The 23,364-nt window shown below is 40.9% G+C and overlaps 1 protein-coding gene across 1 annotated transcript in view; it reads right to left on the bottom strand.

Annotated features, from left to right (window-relative positions):
* The window catches only part of LOC140734269 (ras-like protein family member 11A-like), a 34,702-nt gene extending 16,024 nt beyond the window's left edge, over positions 1-18,678 (bottom strand). Inside the window, exons 1-3 of the mRNA XM_073058004.1 lie at positions 18,302-18,678; positions 13,155-13,211; positions 12,982-13,061 (exon numbers count right to left, since the gene is read on the bottom strand). Of these exons, the coding sequence (XP_072914105.1) occupies positions 12,982-13,061; positions 13,155-13,211; positions 18,302-18,443 (279 nt within the window). The 5' untranslated portion in view covers positions 18,444-18,678. The remainder of the gene's footprint in view (positions 1-12,981; positions 13,062-13,154; positions 13,212-18,301) is intronic.
* Positions 18,679-23,364: the final 4,686 nt, after the last annotated feature.

The raw sequence follows: 23,364 nt of genomic DNA, 5'->3' as shown, positions 1-23,364 counted from the left end.
CCCTGGCACTTTAACATATCTTACTCCTGGCGGTTGAATTGTAAAGTGGAATGGCATTGGGGAGTATTGATCTCTTCATCCTGTCTGAGGAGCATTGCATCGATAGCAACCTGTCGCTGAAACTGCTTCTCTGTCTCTGGATGGTGCTATGTAGAGGATGTTCAGGGTTTTCCATAATTGACCGTAGCCTACTCAGCGCCCTTCGCTCTGCTACCGATGTTATACTCTCCAGTACTTTGCCCACGACAGAGCCCGCCTTCCTTACCAGCTTATTAAGACGTGAGGCGTCCCTCTTCTTAATGCTGCCTCCCCAACACGCCACCACAAAGAAGAGGGCGCTCTCCACAACTGACCTATAGAACATCTTCAGCATCTCACTACAAACATTGAATGACGCCAACCTTCTAAGGAAGTACAGTCGACTCTGTGCCTTCCTGCACAAGGCATCTGTGTTGACAGTCCAGTCTAGCTTCTCGTCTAACTGTACTCCCAGATACTTGTAGGTCTTAACCTGCTCCACACATTCTCCATTAATGATCTCTTTATTTGTCTGTCTCTATCTTCTCTTTCTCTCTCTCTCTATCATTTCCACTATTTCACATTCCTCTATCCTAACAACTAATTACCATCTTCCATAAAGATAGACACAAAGTATTCATTTAGAATTACATACACATCCTCCACTTTTATGTTTTCTGTAGGTTACCGTTTTAACTTTAATAAGACCACCTCGCTGTTAAGATATTTATTAAAAAATACCCACTATTTTCAGCTAGGATTCTCACAATTTGTCACAAATAGGCTGGAGATTGAGGAACTCAGAAGTTCAAAAGGTTCAAAGGTTCATTTATTGTCAAAGTATACAACTCTTCTCCAGATAGCCACAAAACCAAAGAAAGGAAAGAATGGCAGCACGATCATCAATCCCCAAATCCCCCCTCCCCAGACAAAAAAACAAACCAAAATGGTACAGGTACATTGGCCCCCATATCCCCGTCCTCCACACACAAAAAGAACGAGAAAGATCAGTGAAAAACACAGAATATAAAAAACTATATGTCTGAAAGAGGAGTCCATAGCCCAAAACCATATCCAAAACGCAGAAAATCTGGGTAACATTCTCTGGACACAGTGGCAACCCCTCGTCCTTTTGGCAGCAGAGCAATCCCCTCAGCAATCAAAAGGTAGTTTCCTCTCTCCAGCAGCAGAGCGATCCCACCAGCAATCATAAGGCAGGCAGGCAGGCAGTGCTTACCTTCCACATTCACCTTGACATTTCAATCTCCCTTGTCACTTTACTCAGCAACCAATGATAGCTTTAATCGGTGAAACGGAGTCGAACATCGGCTCACACCTGATCTTGTAGCCATATTGCCATGGGGTTTGCACATGCTGCTTCAGTCTCCCAGAATCCTCTCGGAGACTACAGAGTGTTGAAACTGCCAAACAATCTCCGAACTGCAAATCACAGACCCAATCAGTTCCAGAATTGCATTCAAGATGAGAAACAAATGGAAAAGACATAAAAGAAGTAAAATATATGGTTTTATGGTCTAACCAGAAGATGTTGACCATGGAAGTGTTGCTTGCAGGCACCATCTTGACCGGAAGTCTCTCACCATTAGTCACAAATTTCCCTTTGTAGCCTATTTATGGGATTCTGCATTTTGAGTTCCCCTCTCTGAAAATTCATCTTGAGTCAGAATCCTTTCTATTTCTTCCTTGGATGTATTACACAGCTCAAATCCTGATTTGTCTTTGCTGCCATTTCAAATCTTCTTATGCCAAATCACATCAAAAATCTGGTAAGATTTTTTCCCAATATAATCTTTATTATTTTCATTAATTATGCTAAATCTAGCTGAATTCTAATTGTTGCTACTAACAGCCTTACCACCCTGTACCTCCAGTACTACCCTATCACCCACTGGGTCTGCTAATGTATTTTGTGAATGCTCTACCTTTTCCCTTCTTGACTCTTCTACAGTTTCAGTTATCATTCCTGCTGTTATTCCCCTGCAGCTTTTGGTATTGCTATTGGTTTATTATTGTCACATGTACCAAGATCCAGTGAAAAGCTTGTTTTGCATACTGGTCATACAGACCAAATCATTACACAGTGCATTGAGGTAGAATAATGTAAAACAGTAACAATGCAGAATAAGGTGTAAAAGCTACCAAAAATATGCAGTTCGGGTAAGTGATAAAGTGCTTGATCATGTTGAGGTAGATTTTGAGGCTAAGAGTCTACCTGATCATACAAGAAGTACATTCAAGGGTCTGATAACAGTAAGATAGAAGTTCTCCTTGAGCCTGATTGTAGGTACTTTCAGGCTTCTGTATCTTCTGCCCGATGGGAAAGGGGAGAAGAGAGAATGTCAATTTGCCTGCACATTGACCTGCATTGACTGGGCCACCCATTGTACAAAGGAGTTGGATGGAGTGGAATTTGTTAAATCTGTCCCAGAATGTTTCTGCAATCAATATACTGTATACAGAGTACTCTATTAGAGAGGCTGCAACACTAGAGCTCATCTTACGGAATGAAATAATGCAAATGATTGGAGTGTCAACCAATGAGCTCATTGGGTCAAGTGACAATACCATTACTTTTGAAATTGTTTTGGAGAAAGATAGGATAGGTCCACAGGTCTATACTGAGGCAGCACCAGTTTTGGAGGCATTAGGCAGGATCATGAAGAGGTTCATTGAGTGCGATTGTTTGCTGGTAAAGGGATGACTGGCAAGTGAAAGGCTTTTAAAAAGGTAATATCAAGAGTTCAGGGACAGCATGTTCCCACCAGGGGAAATGACAAGGCTGGCAGTTTTAGGGAATCCTTGTAGATGAGAGATATTGAGGCTCTGGTCAGGAAAACAAAAATTGGGAACAAGAAAATCCCTCAATAATTATATGAAGCATTGGAGTACATTTAAAGGGAAAATCAGAAGGGCAAAACGAAGGTATGAGATGGATCTGGCAAGCAGGGTTAAGGAACATCTCAAAAAAATCTACAGAGAATTAAGAGTAAAAGGAGAGAATTGCTCCCTTTAAAATTTAGAATGGTGTTTTTATTTTGCGGAGCCCGAGGAGGTGGGGTGAGAGTTTAGTGAGTATTTCTAATCAGCTTTTACTGTGGAAAAAATAATGGATGCTGAAGAAATTAGGGAATTAGGTAATGATATCTTGGCCCTCATGAATTAACAGGGAGAAGGTATTAATGGTCTCAAAGTTCCATAAAGGTGGATAAATCAGCAGGGCCTGACTGAATTATTCCTCTTGTGAGAAGCTTGGGAAGAAAATGTGGAAACCTTTGCAGAAATATTTTCTTCAACTTTAGCCACAAATGAAGTTCCAGAAGACTGGATGGTGGCTAACATTATATGATTATTTAATGGGGCAACAGGGGCAAACCAGGGAACTATAAGCTGGTGAGGTTGATGTTAGTGGTAGGCAGGTTACTGGAACAGATTCTGAGGGACAGGATGTTTCAACATTTATAAAGACAAGATCTAATTAGGAATAGTCAAGATGCCTTTGTGCATGGGAAATCATGCCTGACAAATCTCTAAGAGTCTTTCGAAGAGGTAATCAAGATGAGTGAGCGTTTTCCTTATGGATTTTGGCTAGGCATTTGACAAGGTCCCACATGGCAAGCCAATTTGGAAGCTTAGATTGCATGGGATCCAGGGAGGATAGCTAATTGGATTCATAATTAACCTGATGGTAGGAAGCAGAGAGTATGATTGAAGGTTGTTTTCCAGATTGGAAGCAAGCCTGTGATTAGTAGTGTGCCACAGAGGTTAGTACTAGGAACTTTGTTGTTTGTTATTTATATATATTTTGTATTTGAATGCAAAAGGCATTGTTGGTAAATTTGATAATAAAATAGATATATCAAAAACAGTGAAGAAGATTATCAAAAATTACAGGAGTATATTGATCAGTTAGTTAAGTGTGCCAAGGATTAGCAAATGGCTTTCAATTCAGATAAGTGGGAAGTAAACACGAGGAAATCTCCAGATGCTGGAAATTCAAACAACAACACACACAAAATGCTGGTGGAACACAGCAGGCCAGGCAGCATCTATAGGGAGAAGCGTTGTCAACGTTTCAGTAAGTGGGAAGTATTTCATTTGGGGAAGTCAAAACAGGCTGGGATCTATTGTGAATAGTCACGTCCTGGGGATTGTGGTGCAACAGAGGGTCCTAGGACTACAACTAGCTCGTTCACTGAAAGCAACTCACAGGGACACAGAGTGGTAAGAACGGCATCTTGCACACAGACATTCATTGGTCAGGGCATTGAGGAACGGAGTTAAGGAGATTATGTTACCGAACCTTGGTGAGACCACAGTTGGGGTATTGTGTGCAGTTTTTGTCACTCTGTTATGGGAAAGACATAATTAGACTGGAAGTAATGCAGAGGTTTATGAGGATGCTGTCAGGGGTTGAAGGCCTGAAATATAGTGAGAAGTTGAGCAGGCATGGACTTAATTTCTCGGAACACAGGATATTGAGAGTCATAGAAATGTACAGCACATAAACAGGCCCTTCGACCCATCTAGTCCATGGGGACACAATTTAAACTGCCTACTCCCAACAGCCTGCATCAGGACCATAGCTTTCCATATCCCTACTATCCATGACCCGAAACAAACTTCTCTTAAATGTTGAAATCAAGTCTATATGGACCATTTGTGCTGGCAGCTCATTCCACACTCTCACGACCCTCTGAGTTTCCCCTCATGTCCCCTTAAGCTTTTCACATTTCATCCTTAACCCATGACCTCCAGTTGTACTCCCACACAACCTCAGTGGAAAAAACCTGCTTTTATTTACCCTATCTATATACCTACGCCCTCTCATAATTTTGTATACCTTTATCATATCTCCTCTCAATTTTCTACATTCTAAAGAACACAGTCCTAACATATTCAGTCATTCCTTATAACTCAGTTCCTCCAGACCCGGCAACATCTTTGTGAATTTTCTCTGTGCTTTTTCAACCTTGTTTACATCTTTCTAGTAGGTAGGTGACAAAACTGCACACAATACTCCAAATGAGGGCTCACCAACATCATATACAACTTCAACATAACATCCGTTCTCCTGTACTCAAAAATACATTGATTTATGAAGACCAATGTGCCAGAAGCTTTCTTTATGACCTTATCTACCTGTGATGCCACTTACAAAGAATTATGGACCTGTATTCCCAGATCCCAATATTGTAACACACTCCTCAGTGCTCTACCGCTCACTGCGTAAGACCTACCCTGGCTGGTCCTAACGAAGAGCAAAACCTCACACTTGTCTGCATTAAATTCCATCTGCCATTCTTTAGCCCATTTTTCCACATTATCACATAACCACGCTATCATCCCGATCATTGATATACTGTAGATGGCAAACAACAAAGGACCAAGAACTTATCCCTGCAGCACACCACTAGTCACAGGCCACCAGTCAGAGAGGCAGCCATCTACTACCACTCTCTGGCTTCTCCCACAAAGCCAATATCCAATCCAATTTACTACATCATCCTGAATGCTGAGAGACTGAACCTTCTTGACCAGCCTTCCATGTGGGAGCTTGTCACATGCCTTACTAAAGTCCATGTAGAAAACATCCACTGCCTTGCCTTCATCCATTTTCCTGATAACTTCCTTGAAAACTCTAAGATTGATTAGACATGACATATCATGCATGAAGCCATGCTGACTGTCCTTAATCAGTCCATGTCTTTCCAAATACTTATATATTGGGTCCCTTAGAATTCCTTCCAATAACTTACCCACTTCTGACATCAGACTCACTGGCCTATAATTTCCTGGTTTCTGTTTATAGCCTTTTTTAAAAATGTGGAACAACATTGGCTATCCTCCAATCCTCTGGTATCTCTCCTGTCTCTAAGGATGTTCTAAATATCACTTCTAAAGCCATGACAATTTCTGTACTTGCTCCTGAGGGGGCACCTTGTCAAGGCCTTGGGATTTATCGATCCTGATATGCCCCAGGGTAGCAAACTCCTTCTCTTCTGTACAGTGTCAATGAAGTTGATGCCACTTTGCCTTACTTCTATAGACTCTGCATCCATTTCCTGAGTAAATACAGATGCAAAGAATTAATTTAAGAACTTTCCCATCTGTTTTAGCTCCACACATGGATTACTATTCTGGTCTTCCAGAGGACCAATTTTGTCCACTGCAATCCTTTTGCTCTTAACTTATCTGTAGAATCCCTTAGGATTCCCCTTCACCTTGTCTGATAGAGCAACTTCATGCCTTCTTTCTGATTGTTTTCAAGTGTTCTCTTGCATTTCCTGTTTGTCACAAGCACTTCATTTGCTCCTACTTGCCTACACCTGCTATGCACCACATTTTTTCTCTTAACCAGAGCCTCAGTATCTTTTGAAAACCAAGGTTCCCTACACTTATTATCTTTCCTTTTTATTCTGACAGGCACATATAAGCTACGTACACTCAAGCTTTTGCTTTTGAAGGCCTCCCACTTACCAAGTACACCTTTGCCAGAAAACAGCCTGCAAGATCATTTCTGATCCCATCAAAATTGGCCTTTCTCCAGTTTAGGATCTCAACCTGCAGACCAAACCTAACTTCTTGCATGCTTACTTTGAAACTAATGGCATTGTGGTCAGTGGATGCAAAGTGTTCCCCTAAAACAAACTTCTGTCACCTGCTCTGTCTCATTCACTGATAGCAGATCCAATATTACACACTCTCTCATTGGGACTTCTACATACTGATGAAGGAAACTTTCCTGAATGCATTTGTCAAACTCTAGCCCATCTAGTCCTGTGGAAAGTGAAAATCATCTACTTCAACAACCTTGTATTTCTTGCAACTGTCTGCGATCTCTTTATAAATTTGTTCCTCTAAATCCCTAGGACTGTTGGGTGGTCTGTAATATAGACCATTAATGTGGTCATGCTTTTCTAATTTCTCAGTTCCAATCGTAACACCTCCCTAGTCAAGTTTTCCAGTCTGTCCTGACAGAGCACTGCCATGATATTTGCACTGACTAGTAATGCCACCCATCCTCCTTAAATTCCTCCCACTCTGTCATGTCCAAAACAATGAAATCCCACTCCTGCAACCAAGTCTCACTAATGCCTACAACATCGTATTTCCAGGTGTTGATCCATGCCCTGAGCTCATCCACCTTTCCTATGATACAGCTTGCATTGAAATATATGCAGCTCAGGACACTAGTCGCATCATGCTTAACCTTTTGATTTCAGACTTTGTCTGAGGTCTTACTAATATCTGTCCCCACAAATTCTCTACTAACTGTTCTGGCAATCTGGTTCCCATCTCCCTGAAACTCTAGTTGATACCCCGCTGTGCAGCATTAACAAACCTTCCTGCTAGGATATTAGTCCCCCTCCAGTTCAGATGCAAACCATCCCTCCTGTACAGGTCCCCTCTTCCCTAAAGAGAGCCAAGTGATCCAAAAATCTTATGCCTTCCCTTCTACACCAACTCTTTACAAAGGGATGACTTTACAGAGGTACATAAAATCATGATGGACATAGACAGGATGAAAGCACATAGTCTTTTTTTCCCAGGAGAGAGGAACTAAAAATGCGAAGGAATGGATTTATAAGGTGAGAGGTGAAAGATTTCATAGGGACCTAGGGACTAACTTCTTCATACCAGAGAAAGTAATTGGGCAGGTACAATAACAAAATTTGAAAGACTTTTGGATAAGCACATAGATAGAAGGAAGTTAGAGGGATATGGGACATATATGGACAAATGGAACTGGCTTGGTAGGTACTATGATCAACATGGACATGTTGGACCCAACAACATCTTTCAATGTGGTATTACTCTAAACTCTCATGACTCGTCTTGATAATTTTTAGCAGGGAAAAGTAGGACTTAATAGTGTGATTCAGCCAGATCTGGCGATGAATGATTGAACGAGTTCTCTGCATAAGCAATGGTGTTTATATCCTTTGGGCCGACATGAGCATGGATACAAGATTGTTTAATGTCATTTCCTGTACACAAGTGTAGGAATGAAATAATTGCTACTCTGGATTTGATGCAGCACAAAAAAATCCACAAAAAATAAAAAGTACAATAATAATTAAAAAGCACATAAGTAAGGCAGCTTCTATACATAGATTGATTGTATGTCCATAAAGTGACACAAGGCTGGACATAAGATGACTGATGGGAAATAATAAAGTAGTAGTGGAGTTGATCTGTCTTATTGCTTGAGGAAAGTAACTGTTCCGTTTATTTATTGACATACAGTACAGAATAGACCTTCCAGCCCTTCGAGTGACACCACCCACGCCGATTTAATTGTAGCCTAATCACGGGGCAATTTACAATGACTAATTAACCTACCAAATAGTACATCTTTGGACTGTGGGAGAAAACCATAGCACTTGGAGAAAATCCACACGGTCATGGGGAGAAAGGGCAATCTCCTTACAGGCAGCTGCAGGAATTTAACCTGGGTCACTAGAAGTGTAAAGCATTGTGCTAACTACTACACTATTGTGCTGCCCTGTCTAGTTGTCTACATACCTCTCCCTCTGATGGGAGTGGGACTAGCACTCCATGAGCAGGATGTGTGGGATCCTTCATGATGCTACTGGCCCTTTTCTGACACCTTTCTGTATATGTGACCTTCATGGTGAGTAGGCTGGTGCCAGGGATGCATTGGGCCATTTTGACTACCTGTTGTAGAGCCTTCCTGCCTGCTGCAGTGCAATTTTCGTACTTATTAGGATGTTCTCTACTGTGCATTTGTCGAATGGTTTGAGTCATTCACGTGGCTGAGTGATGCTACAACAACAACCAACAAGAACAATGCACACAAAATGCTGGTGGAACACAGCAGGCCAGGCAGCATCTATAAGGAGAAGCACTGTCGACATTTTGGGCTGAGACCCTTAATCTGTCCTGACGAAGGGTCTCGGCCCGAAACGTCGACAGTGCTTTTCCTTATAGATGCTGCCTGGCCTGCTGTGTTCCACCAGCATTTTGTGTGTGTTGTTTGAATTTCCAGCATCAGCAGATTTCCTCGTGTTTGAACACGAACAATGAGGTGATTATTAGCTTTGGGAGGAGGAGGTCCATGAGCCAGTCCCCATGGGGGACCGGAGGTGGAAAGGGTGAGCAACTTTAAATTCCTCGGTGTTATCATTTCAGAGGACCTGTCCTGGGCCCAGCACATAGGTGGAATTATGAAGAAAGCACTACTTCCTTAGTGTTTGCAAAGATTCAGCACGACACCTAAAACTTTGACAAACTTCTATAGATTTGTAGTGGAGAGTATGTTGACTGGCTATCACTGCCTGGTATGGAAACACCAATACCCTTGAATGGAAAATCCTACAATAAGTAGTGGATACAACCCAGTCCATCACAGGTAAAGCCCTCAGCACCACTGAGCACATCTACATGGAGCATTGTCACAAGGAAACAGAATCCATCATCTGTGATCTGTGATAATTCTTCTTGCTGCTGCCACCAGGTAGAAGGTACAGGAGCCTCAGGACTCACACCAGCAGGTTCAGGAACAATTATTACCCCTCAACCATCAGGCTGTTGAATCAGTGGGGATAACTTCACTCAACTTCACTTGCCTCATTGCTGAAAAGTTCCCACAGCCTATGGACTCACTTCCAATGACTCTCCATCTCAAATTCTCATTATTTATTGCTTACTCATTCATTCACTCATTTATTTATTTGTTTGTTTGTTTATTTTTTTATTATTATTATTTTCTCTCTTTGTTTTTGCACAGTCTGTTGTCTTTTGCATACTGGTTGTCTGCCCTTTTGGTGTGGTCTTTCTTTGATTCTATTATGGTTTTGGATTTATTGAGTATGCCTGCAAGAAAATGAATCTCAGGGTTGTATATGGTGTGTTACGAACCCCGTAACTGGGTCACTTACCAGCAAAGATAGAGAGGTCCGTTGAAGTCTGATGGTACTATTTTTAAAAGTCTTTATTTATAAAGGGGCACAAAAATAAGATTAATACAAACATTCAGATAATATACGTCGTCAATACTCAATCTAAAAGCGCGGGTATAGTAATAATCATCAATAAGAAATAGCTCTATCATTTGTCTAGGGGATAATATATTGTCTGATGGAAATATAAAAGTCACTCAGTTCCTGCAGGCTTCAGCCTTTGGGGACCGCTGGGTTTTCACTTGTTGGAGAGAGAGAGATTTTTGAGAAAAGAAACTTGCCCGAGTCTTTTATGAGGCCAATCTGTTGAGTCGGGGGAGTTGGTTCCCCGTTGTTAGTTCAAAGTCGTTTTCCGTGGTACCAGCCACCAGCTCCCAGGCAAGGGAACCGAACGCACGTGCCTTCCTTCAAATGGCTTCCCGCTATTACGGGATCGCTAGCGTTTCTTCTGGGGCGTCTGAGGGGCCGTCTCTACAGCCCCTCTTTTATCGTGACTCGCAGGGTAGTAGATGTCAATCAGGTTGGGGGTGATGCAATCTCTCTCTCAACCAGCCCACTTTGCCCGAGGGCTTGCACGTAGCATAGTCCCCAATCCACAAATGTGTCTCCAAGAGACAATGGCCAATGTCGCGTCATTTTGCATCGCCGGGGAACGAGGCATTCGGCACGTCTCTCTCCCATTTCCTGGGTCCACTGACCCAACCCACTAGTGCTCTTGCGATTCTCACAAAGGAGGGGGCTGCGGGCATAACAGGTGACATATATGTGCTTTGATAATAAGTTTACTTTGAATTTTGAGCTTTAAGAATGTGTAAAGTCCAGCTCTCTTCAGCCTCCTCAGAAAGTAGAGGCGTTGGCAAGCTTTCTTGACTGTCTAGATGTGTTTTAGGGCCATGAGATGTTGAGCGTGATGTGCACTCATAGGAATTTAAAACTGCTCACAGTTTCCACTGCTGTGCTGCCAATGTACGGGGGTGGGGGTGGCGCGGAGGCTGGTGTGGTGTGGCTGGTGCAAGTTCTCCCGAAGATGATAACCGTTTCGTTTGTCTTGTTGACATTAAGCAGGAGGTTATTTTCCTGGCACCAAGCCTCAAGTTCTTCTACCTCCTCCCAACGTTGGTGGTGACGAGCGCCATCGTGCCATCACCGAACCGGAAGATGTGATTGTTCGGATGTTTGGCCATGCGACCATATCCGAGCAGAGCGAACAGCAATGGGCTCAGCACACAACCCACAGATGGTCTCAGACATACAGGCCATGGCCAAAAAAAAGAAGAGTAATGATTTTGATAGAGTAAAGGTATATTTAGAAATATATTCAAAGCTGCCAATTTGAATGCAAGTTCAGGAATAATTCTCCTTATTGTGTCCTTCAGTATCAATGCTGATGGTGCACAGATGCTTAATCATCCTACATGTTGAAAATGAGCAAATAGCATAAGCCGGTCACTACCCCCCTGTTTAGACAAACCCTTAGAAAAAAATTCCAGAGTTATCTCTTTTTTTTATTTTTGTGGAAACAAACTCAACATTGTTATTCCTCATTTATCGTTTTCTTTCCATACCACGTGAGTGAAATGTTAAAAGAATTTATATCACACAATGTTTATTCAGTGAGATGTTGCTCTCATATTTTGAATAATCTTTTCTGGTTTCCACAGGCAATTTACATTCATTGAACCAGTTAGTAGATGTTAAAGTCTGAAAACGGTCTGAAAAAAAACTGCAGTGAAATCATTCTGAGTCATCAGTACTTTTGGCTGATCATCACACGTGAAAGAAATGGAGCTGCTCACAGGCAACGTGCATAATGTCACCGTCACTTCACAAACTGACTAATAATTGAAAGAGCTTCGGATCGCTCAGAATGGTTAAAGTTGCAAGGAAAGAACAGAAGCGATTCAAACCATAATTTAATCTCCATATTCTATTCACAGAAACCAATTGAATATTTATATGATGTATGCTAAAAGTGTGCATGTGAATCAAATCATTGGAAGAGGACCTTTCCATGTAATCTGTTATACATAGGAGTTATTATCTATAACTCTCCCATCCTCCCACACACACACACACACACACACACACGTATCACGCAAGCTACTGTGAACATTGCATGACGATTGATAAGTTTCTTTAATAATTTCTCACATGAAAAATTAATGAGAGAAATGGCACTGTTCCACATGAAAAGGAGAATTAAACAGCTGGTCTTCTATAACAACTGTGCTATGAGAGGCGCACACTGGTAATTTCAGCAAAAGGCATATCAGGTCAGACTAAACAAAATTTTAATGGGTATTTATTTCAGGCTTTGTAATGTTCAACACTGATAATGGATCGCTGGAGTAAGAACAATATTCTTTCCCAAAGAATAATATACTTCAGCAAATTAACATAAAGCTGCCTGTTTCAAAAGGGTGGGGGGGAAAGCATTAATTGCAATTATTTGATCTTCTCTAGTACCTTTTAAATGTCAAGCACTACCTTTAAACCAGCCGCCAGTAATAAAATTTATTACAAATCAAATAATTCAACTTAATGTTTGGAACTCACCAAAGTTTAAATGAAAAATATTACACCATCCTTTACTTCATGATAATTTCAATCAATCTAAGGCATTTGTGCCTTGATCTCCATTTATCCCGATATGATTCTTTTGATCTGATAGTTATTCAGCCTTTCTGTGAATGCTCAGTATGATCTCACTCCTGTGGGCATGAGCCTTAACACTGACATAATTAATCAGAAATTTTGATCATTAATATTGGGTGAAATGTGAAATTTTCTTCCAGTTGTTCCTCTTAGAAGTTGAGGCCGACACTATTTTGAAGCACAATAGAGGGTGCTTAATGCTTGACTTAGATTGAGGGTTCCCAACCTAGAGTCTTGGACCCTTTGCTTAATGGTATTGGTTGACAGTATTAAGAAGGTTGGAACCCCTGGTTTAGATAAATGCCCAGATGGAAACAATAGTAAACTTCACAACAAAGAAGTTAAAAGCATTTATGGGTTCTACCTGAATAATGAAGGGAGTGTCTTGAACTTGCAGTGTAATTTGATCCCCATCGATATTCATTTGTCTGGTGTATAAAGCTCCTGAAATTAAAAGAAACAAGCCGAAGTAAATGCTAACAAGCAGTTACTGTTTGTTTGACTTACCAATTAGACAGCACCTGGGGTTACACCTACCTGTGTTTGGTTCATAATCTCCAATGAATCGTCTTGTGAGAAAACGTACAATCAAGGCTGCAAAAAAGTTAGAAAACAATTGAAAGAAAGAATTCACCTAAAAGGTAGGCTTTCTACTCCACATTCTCATTTATAATTCAGATATATCTTCATATCAATTTGTAGATACAAAATAGGGCTCATCTCTAAGTAAACTTTGAAAATTAATATTAAAGTATGTTTCATTTATCACGATTTTACGTGTCATGCTTGGATGGCATTGTTTACTCTTTTTTCTGTTATCCTGATATTGCTACACTTCAATATTTCACAGACTATAACAGTGCCACTCTCACTACACAACCATGGCTCGATTCACTCTCAGATCTCTGATCTGAAAATTCATTATGCTAAAAAAACACAACTAATAGCTAACAAAACTTAGTTAATTTTACTGTGTAATTATAACATGACTTTATATTGTGTGTCGAATTGGGCATAATCAGCCACAGAAGTTGCAAATTTGATCATAATGGAACAATGTACATAATTTATTTTGTTCTTAAGCAGTCCGCCAAGTGTCAAGGATAACTTGCTTTCACTCTAGTTCTCTGGGATTAAGCCAATATTAGTTCACTTATCCGTCCAGAAGTGTTTGAGGATTTTTGAAGAGATCTTTCCATTCCCTTGACATGCCTACTCTAAGTAGTCTACATGTCTGAAGCATACAGGAGATCTAGTCTGTAGATCATGAGTCTGATGCTGGGTCTGAGGTCTTTATCTTCAAATGCCATTTCATTAATCGACTGACATCTGTGCTGATGCATTGATGGGCACAGTGAATTTCAGAATCAGAATCAGAACCAGGTTTATTATCACAGACATATGTCATGAAATTTACATCAGCAAAGCAGTGTAGGACATAAAATTACTATAAGCTACAAATAAATAAATAGAGCAAGAGAGGTAGCGTTCATGGGTACATAGACCATTCAGAAATCTGTTAGTGGACGGGAAGATATGGTTCTTAAAACACTCAGTGTAGGTCTTCAGGTTCCTGGATCTCCTTCACAATGGTGGTAACACAAACATGGAAAGTCCTGGATGGTGAGGGTCTTTAATAATGGATGCCACCTTCTTGAGGCATCATGTTGAGGAATTTCAACATTGGCTTTCACTTGAAAGAGGCTCTGAGATATGAGAAATGACCCTTATTGTTTATAGTCTCATTGTGAACCCTGATATTCATAGCGCAAAGTTACACAACAGGGATAGTTTGGTAGAGAACCTTTATTGTAGATATTGAATGCTTTGATATGCTTTAGCGAATTAGTCGATGATAGTTTGAATCGGTTTCTGCATATACAAGCTATGTCTGCATGCTGCAGGTTAATGAGATTTGTGTCACTTTAATTCTGGAGTAGAAAACAGGAAGTTTTTTAGAAGTGAGGTACAAAATTATCACAATGAAGATGATCAAAAGCATTGGGGCAGTGACACAGCTGTGTTTGACACCAGTCTGCATGCTTCTGCCTCTGTAGTAAACTTACTGGCTAAGATTTATCATGGTATGCCATGATAAAACAAACTTAGAACCAAGAAAAAATTCCTTGGAAAGTTGAGTTTGAGGAGCATGTTCCACAGTCCCTCCTTTCTGATGGTGATAAAAGCTTTAGTAAGGCTGAGAGAGACAATGTTTTGTGAGCTGTGTTGCTCCCCTGCATTTCTCCTGGAGTTTATGTGCAATGCCAATCACTGTAGAGGGGTGGAATCTACATTGCGCTCAGGAAACATCATTTCAGCCACTTAAGCAGAACCATGGCTTTTCCTACGGCAAGCATCAGGGAAACCTCTCTAGTTGCCACAGTCAACTTTAATGATAGTCATGATCACTGGGAAACATCAAATCAATGGGGTCAATCCAGGCACAGACATCTGTTTGATAATATCAACCTAGCAATGGACTGCAAGGATATTTTCATTGTCAGGCAGCAGAGTGGAGCAGCAGGTAGACCTGCTGTTTCTCATTGTGAGATACCTGGGTTCAGTCCTGGTCTCCAGTGCTGACTGTGAGGGGTTTGCCTATAATTCCTGTGGACATATGAATTACCTCCCTGGTGCTCCCAGGATGGAAATGGCTAATATGAGGGGGGGGGCATCACTTTAAAGTGATAAGGTGATTGGAAAAAAGTGTAGGGAGGGTGATTTTTACACAGAGTGCTAGCTGTGTGGAACTTGCTACCAGTTGTGGTGGTAGATGAAGATATTTCAGGGACATTTAAGAAACTTTTAGATAGGTACATAGCTGATAGAAAAATGGAGGGCTATATGGGAGGGAATGGTTCGATTGATCTTAGAGTAAATTAAAAGGTCAGCACAATATCATGGGCTGAAGGTCCTGTACTGTGCAGCAATGTTCTATGTTCTATATACCTGGACTGAAACCACCATCATTTTAAAAGAGTAAAGAAACATCCCTACTGACACCTGAAAACAGGCATCCAGCAGAAAAAAATATGACCAAAAGAATAAATGGTGAATGGAAGAAGCAGAGGAGGATCAACAATTCAGAGCCAGCCATGTCACAAATGCGTTCATCAGCACCTTCGAAACTGTTCACAGCTCAAACAACCAAGGGTAGCAGAGAGGCAGTTAAACAGTCACTGGGAGGAACACTTCAAAAACCTCCTCAACCACAACTTTCTCCCTCTGACACGAGTGTACTTGACCTGATTCCTCAGCAGTCAAATCGGTGCAGCCTTACTTGGAGTTCTGACTGACAGGATGTTAAAATAGCCATATCCTCCAGCTAAAAAATAACAAGTTCTCTGGAGCACTTGGAGTTGACACTTCATTTCTAAAACTTGTTAGTGAAGAGCATCAGTCACAAATTCACAATAACATTCTTCATTTCTGGGATGACAAGGATATATCAGGGAGCAAAATGTATAGAATTTCACAGGAAATAAGTCATCACAAGAGAGAAAACTGTTACTCAAAAGTTATGTGGGGTACTAGAAGGATATTGTGTTTTGATAAAACGTGCATTCTGAATGGACAAGAGCCCATGTTCTCTATCTCACCATATTTTTTGTTCTTTTTGCCCTAGTTATTTAATTTAAATTTTTATGTATATATACAGGTGTCCCCCGATTTATGAATGTTCACTTTACACCACTTCGCTTTTACAAAAGACCTGCTTTCGCATTACAAAGAGGATTTTCACTTTTACAAAAATTTTTCCCATATAAATTAATGGTTCTTTGCTTTAAGCCATTTCAGCTTAAGAAAAGTTTCATAGGAACGCTCTACCTTTGTAAAGGGGGGGGGGGGGAGACACCTGTACTTCTTATTGTAATTAATAGTTACTTTATTTTGTATTGCAATGTACTGCTGCAAAACAACATATTTCACAACATATGCCAGCGATATTAAACATGATTCTGATTCTGATAGTTAGTGCCGAATACACATGTTCTTAAATTAAAAAAGACTGCAATTCACATAGTGCTGGAAAGTTATAGTACCTTAAAAGCTATATCATTCAGGTAGATAATCCCATATGAGGACAATAATTAGAACATGCAAGAACAAGAGACCATTATATAATAGAAATTAGAGTAGAGAAAAGATGTATAAAAACAGGTGAAAGAGAATGTGAAGAGAGAGCAGTTCAAGATATTATATCACAGGTGAGATCGATATGCATCTCCCCACATATACGTATATCAATGTGAACATTGGGATAACAAGAAAATTCACAGATATTCTCCACGTTTCAAACTGCTTGATAGCTAAAGCACTGTGTTCACCAACACACATTTGCAAATGTCCAGCCAGCATAATCTGCACTATACAAGTTCAAGTTCAAGCTGCTTTTACTGTCATTTCGACCATAACTGCTGCTACAGTACACAGTAAAAACGAGACAACGTTTTTCAGGACTATGGTGCTGCATGAACAATACAAAAACTACACTGAACTACGTAAATCAACACAAAAACTATACGCACTACACTTGGCCACACACAAAAAAAACACCTCAAGGCATTAAAAAAGAGTCAAGAATTTCATTCTGTTTTTGGAATCTGAATCTCGCAATATACAAGTTGATTTACTGAGCTGTAGTTTATCTCTGAACCTTACAAGCAGCATCAGTTGCCTGCATTGCTCCAGTAACACCTTAAAAAGATTGTTGCCAGTAAAACATTCATGACCCTCACTGAAACTCATATAACATGTCTAGAAGAATTTTCCTTAGCATTTAGACGATAACTACATTCAGTTGTGGTTTTACTCTTTCTGTAAATCTTTCTGAAAAGATTTAATTTTAACGGAATTGTAAAACCATAGGGTCAAGGATTAATATAACATAGAAACAGGTCCTGCAGCCCCACTTAGCCATGCTGACCAAGATGTTGATCTAACTTAGTCCAATTTGCCCACATTTGGCCCATATCCTTCAAAATCTTTATGAATTATATACCTGAGCATATGTCTTTTAAATATTTCGACCTTGCATACATCAACTACTTCCTTTGGCAGCTTATTCCAGATACACAAAGAAGTTGCCTCCTACCTCCCTTTTCAAATCTTTCCCAGTCACCTTTAACTAAAGCTCTTTAATTGTAGATTTCCTTTCCTTCTGTTGTGATGGTCGATAATATATTGTGCTAAAACTACGAAAAACTACTTTAATAAATTGAAATATTTATTTTACATATCAACTCTTGGACAGTGTACCAGAACAGCTATCACTGCTTTGTCATAAAGTCAGTGCAAATGACGTTTACCTAATAATATTCGAGTTAAAATGTATTTCAGATCATTCTATGTTTTGGGGGGAAATATATATATGGACTCCGCTGTTGAAGATAGCGGTAACAGAAAAACAGCTTTTTGCATCTGTTAGACTTTAAGGAAATAACATCTTAAATATATTAACATTCACCGCAAAGTAGTAAGGAAGTTGGGGGTGTTGACAATTTTACCAGTGTGGTTAGGGAATAAAGATAACGGCAAATTAACTCAGTTTTAGAAAGAAAAGGAGCAGAGTTACGGAGTTGGAATAGGTGTTAATACAAAGAGGACTGGGCTCATGACCACGGTTCCAAGACACTTGAAATGAACTGTCATTTTCAGCCAAAGCTCGCCTTTCATTTGCTCACCGGTCTTTCCAACGCTCCTTGCTCCCAGCACCGCGATCTTCACATTTTTGTTATGCAGACAGTCGACCACCGGGACCTCCGGAATGGGAACCAGCAGGAAGTTGCTTGAATTGTTAGACATAGTGGTGTGCGGGAGAAGCATTTGTGGAACTCCCCACAGCTAAAGCAAGCGAAAAGAGAAAACTGACTGAACTGAAACTTTTTTGGAACTGCCCTGATAGCGTCTGTGGTGAGAATCTGACCCTTCTGACAGTGGCCGGTTACCCTCCCCATGCCAGGAACCACGTCCGATGTGAGACTTTCCCACTTTCTGTTGAGAATTAAGGTTCTCCTGAATTGCCGCACGTATACCGACTGCAGCGGCCAATGGGAGATTTAAAAACTCAGCATCTGCCAGTCACGTAGTGTTCGGGCTCCTCCGACAGAGATGTTATGATCTGGAATGCGCTGCCTGAAGGGGGTGTGGTGGATGCAGATTGAAAGAGTGAGTTGAGAAAGAAACATTTTAAAACTGCCGAAGTAAGACAGTAGGAATGGGACTAATCGGAAAGTTCTTTCAACGAGCTCGGAAAGACAGAATAGCCTCAATATTCTTGTTCCAAATTACAACGTGTAACTTTCTAAGAACACATTATATGAGAATGTAGATGCTGAAAACCTCAAGCAAAAACAGAAATCTGGAAATCCTGAACAGTTTGGACAGCATCCACGGAGAGAAAAACAGAGTTAATGTCAATAATACTCCATTGAAGTATTTTAGTCCTTTGTATTTATTTCAGCAAGTGAGATCTTGCCAGTAGGAGATTTCAATTCAATCGCAATGGAGATTTGACCACTATCCCGTAAAGAACTAAGGCAACCTTCCCAACCTTTTTTTGCATGCCATGGATCAAGGGGCCCGTAGACCCCAGGCTGGGAGCCCTTGCCCTAAGGGTACACGAGATCTGCTGTAAATCCACGATGTGCAAAGGGACAAATATGAGGGCACTTATCACCATGCTTGTTATAGTCCAGAGGGCAGATACTTCCCTTGATAGATTTATTATTATTTCATTCATTTCAACCGATCCAATTTCCCATTCAGTGGCATAGACAGTTTTCTTTTTCAATATTTCAACTGAATGAATGTATTTCAGTTTGCTCCATCGTTAGTGCTAATTGCTACAATTGTAAATGAAAATTACAATATATGCAAATCTTATATTGAACAGAAAGTCAACATTCAATCAAAACCTCTTTCTGAGTCCTATTTCTGATTTCTACATTAGCCGCTGTGTTTAAATGGTTAATATCTAATGTTCTATGCAATTTAGTTTGAGGGGATAGAGCAGATGTGAGTGCATGCTGTAAACATTGGCCTTGACGTAGGCTGAGAGGACCACTGTCTTCCTGATATTGATAGATGTCTATAAAATTATGAGAGGCATGGATAGGGTACACAGTCAGGCTTTCTCCCAGAATATAAGTGTCAATTACTAGGAAAAAAAGTTAAGGGAGATTTGTAAGGCAAGTTTTTAGCCAGAGTGGTAAGTGTCTGGGAAAGGTTGTGAGGGAGTGGTGGAAGCAGATATGATAGTAGCAGTTAAGAAGCTTTTAGACAGAGGCATGAGTATGCAGTGAATGGAGGGGTATGGATCACACGTAGGCAGAGGATTTTTATTTCTTTATTTTTACTGCCCGTCACACTATTGGTGCTTAGGGAAGCAATGAATGTCCTCCATCTCTGGCAGTGCTCAGGGCTTCCTTCCTTGTGTGAGTAGCTTCCTCTCGGTTTTCACCAGTCAGTCATGCAAGTCCTGGGTGGAGACCAAGGTATACCATCACCCTCAGATGTTTCTATAGCAGCTCTGTTTTACCAGTCAGGGCTGTTAGCCCTGAGCTGAACTCCTGAACCTGGAGGACCAATGGACCACTCTTAGCTTGTCCTCTACCGTTTGACCTGTTCGGCATGGGTGACCCTGCCAAAAGCCAAAGCATAATGCCCTGACTCCAGCCAACATAGCTCTCTGGGTCATTGAGGCATGCAAGCCTCCAAACCATAACAAGGTTATGGTCTGTAGGCAGAAGAGATTTAGTCTAATTTAGCATTTTATTTGACATTGCGGGCGGAAGGTTCTGTTCCTGCACTGTACTGTTCTATGTTCTATATAGCAGGTCAGACCAGTGCCTTTTAAAGCCTCAGCATTACACCCTTGCTTTTATATTCTAGTACTCTTGAAATGAAGGCTATCATTGCATTTGCCTTCTTTACCACCAACTCAATCTGCAAGTTAACTTTTCGGCAGTCCTGTACAACGTGTCACAACCAGGGGCCGCTTTCAAAGACTATTTGGACTGTATTTGTTCAGTGTCAACTCATGGATATGCATTGTCCTTGGATTGTTCACCTTTTGTGTCTAATTGTTTGTCTTTGGACTAGCTCTGGTTTTGACTGTGTTGCAGGCGTCTCGTCGTATTGTGGGAATTTTTTTAGCTCTTTGTATTTTTCACCTGCATCCAATTAGGGATAATTTAGTTAGTGTGGTGTTCTCAATGTTTTGTATTGTAGTTGTTGGCTTTGAGGATTATTGCTTTGTCTGGACACTTATATTTTCTAATTGGGGCAGAATTCCTACATGCTAAATTTCAGTAATAGATGTTCAGTTTTGTCTGAATTGCCATCGTCTCTGTGATCCTTGCACTTGAGTTCTTGGTGGCTCTTACACAAGGACTCCTAGGTCCCTTTGCACCTCTGACGTCTGAATTACTCCCCATTTAGAAAACAGTGCATGCCTTTATTCCTTCTTTTAAAGTGCATGACCATATACTTTCATAGACGATATTCCATCTGGCAATTTTTTTCCCATTCTCCTAATCACTATTCCTTTATCAGCACTGTGAAAATCCTAAAGCTTCTCATTTAAATTCAAAATGATGGAAGCTTCAACACTGGATTGCAGTGCATCAGGAAACAAGTCTATTTGGGAAAGGTCATCTAAATGCTGGCTTTTTCACCTCACGAAAAAAAAATCCCAGGTCTCTCTTCTATTGAATGAAAATATCAATGACAACGTTGAGTTTATTGTCACATGCACAAGTACAGATATTCACAGGAGCAATGAAAAAATTACCAACAGCAGGCAGGCATATAGCATCAAATAAGCAACATTCACAAGAAAAGCATAAATTAAATACATATTATGCATAATTTTTATAAGAAAACACAATTTGAGCAAAAACAAAGTCCAGTGAGCAATGTGGTCATAGCATTGCTCAACTCCACTGGTCAGGGTTTTCCCAGTTGGCTCAAACACTGAATCGACGGGAAGTAGTGATCCTCAACCAGCTGGTGTGAGACTTCGAGCTTCTGTACTTCTTTCCCTATGGTAGCTGCGTATAGATGGCATGGACCAGATGGTGGGGATCTTTGATGATGGATCTTGCCTTCTTGATGTCGCACCCCCTGCAGATATTACCAACGTGGGGAGGGATGTGCCCGTTATGTATTGGGCAGAGTCCACTACGTTTCTTATGCTCCTGCTCATTCAACTTGCATAGCAGACCACAATGCAACCAGTCAAGATAGTTTCAACTCTTCACCTGTAGATGTTTGTTAGCGTGTTTGTTGCTTTAAACTCCTAAGGATGTAAAAAGGTTAGCATGCTTTCCTTATGTAGAAGGTCCAGGACATCATCTGATATGTTAACACCCAGAAACTTAAAGCTTCTGACTCTCTCCACAATTGGTACCCTAATGAAGACTAATGCATGCTTACACTCCTTCCCCTGCCTGAAGTCTACATGACCTGTTCAGTATTGTCGATTGTGAGAAAGAGAGGTTCTTCGTGGACCATCATTCAGCCAGTTCTTATTCTGGTAATCTGACTCCTGAATTTGAGAATTATGATGGTGGAGGGGAAGAAGCTGTTTCTGAATCACTGCACGTGGGTCTTCAGGGTTCCGCAATAGTGTGTAGGCCTCCGTTAGTCTCAATAGACCCATGGATTTGCACCTTGGAAAGTTTCCAGGGCGCAAGCCTGGGCAAGGTTTTTTTATGGAAGACCAGCAGTTGCCCAAGCTGCAAGTCTCCCCTGTTGTCCAAGGGAAGGGCATTAGGACCCATACAGCTTGGCACCGGTGTCGTCGCAGAGCAATGTGTGGTTAAGTGCCTTACTCAAGGACACACACACAAGCCTCAGCCAAGGCTCGAACTAGCAACCTTCAGATAACTAGACGAACGCCTTAATCACCTGGCCATGCGCCAAAAAGAAGAAAGCATGTCCTGTTTGGCAAGGGTTCTCAGCGAGAGATGCCACCTTCTTCAGCCCAGCCTTTTGAAGATGTTGTTGCTGGGAAGAGTTGTGCCCGAAACAGAGCTCTGCAGCCTCATGGGAGCCTCCAACCCAGGCTATGATGCAGCCAGTCAGAATTCTCTCCACCGCACATCAAGAGAAATTTGCAGGGGTCCTTAGTGACATACTAAATCCCCTCAAACTCATAATGAGTTAAAGCCTCTTGTGTGCCTCCTTATGACTGCATCAACGTGCTGGGCTTCTCCAAGATGTTGATGCCCAGGGATTTGAACATGAACAAAAGAGGATAGATCTGTTCATTTAAGGGCTCTGTTATATTGTTATTTCATGCCTGTTATATATTTGTATCTGCATTTGCACACTGTTCCTGATCTTTACAGTTACTGTCTTACAGGTTTGCTAAGTATGCCTGCAGTAAAAAGAATCTCAGGGTTGTATGTGGTGACATGTATGTACTCTGATAACACATTTTGCTTTGAACTTTACATTTCTTCTTACACATTTTCTCAGACCTGAGTATAATCTGCTTCCATTCCACATCCAAGATACTGGAAAAGTGCAACAAGAGGTTCTTGAAAGGGCAGGTAGATGAGAGAAGGTGATACCACCTTCTGCTGGACCCTGTTTTGCATTCTTAATAAGTTTCCGAAGAAGATTTCAAAATGATATAAAGGCTACTCATCATAAGTAATACATGATACCATAGTGCGGTTAACTTGTTAGGCCGCAGGGGTGTCAAACTCATTTTAGGTTACGGGCCGGATTGAGCAAA

This window comes from Hemitrygon akajei, chromosome 10, assembly GCF_048418815.1.
Source record: "Hemitrygon akajei chromosome 10, sHemAka1.3, whole genome shotgun sequence".
In the NCBI taxonomy this organism is placed as follows: domain Eukaryota; kingdom Metazoa; phylum Chordata; class Chondrichthyes; order Myliobatiformes; family Dasyatidae; genus Hemitrygon; species Hemitrygon akajei.
This window is presented reverse-complemented; position numbering and strand designations above follow the sequence as displayed.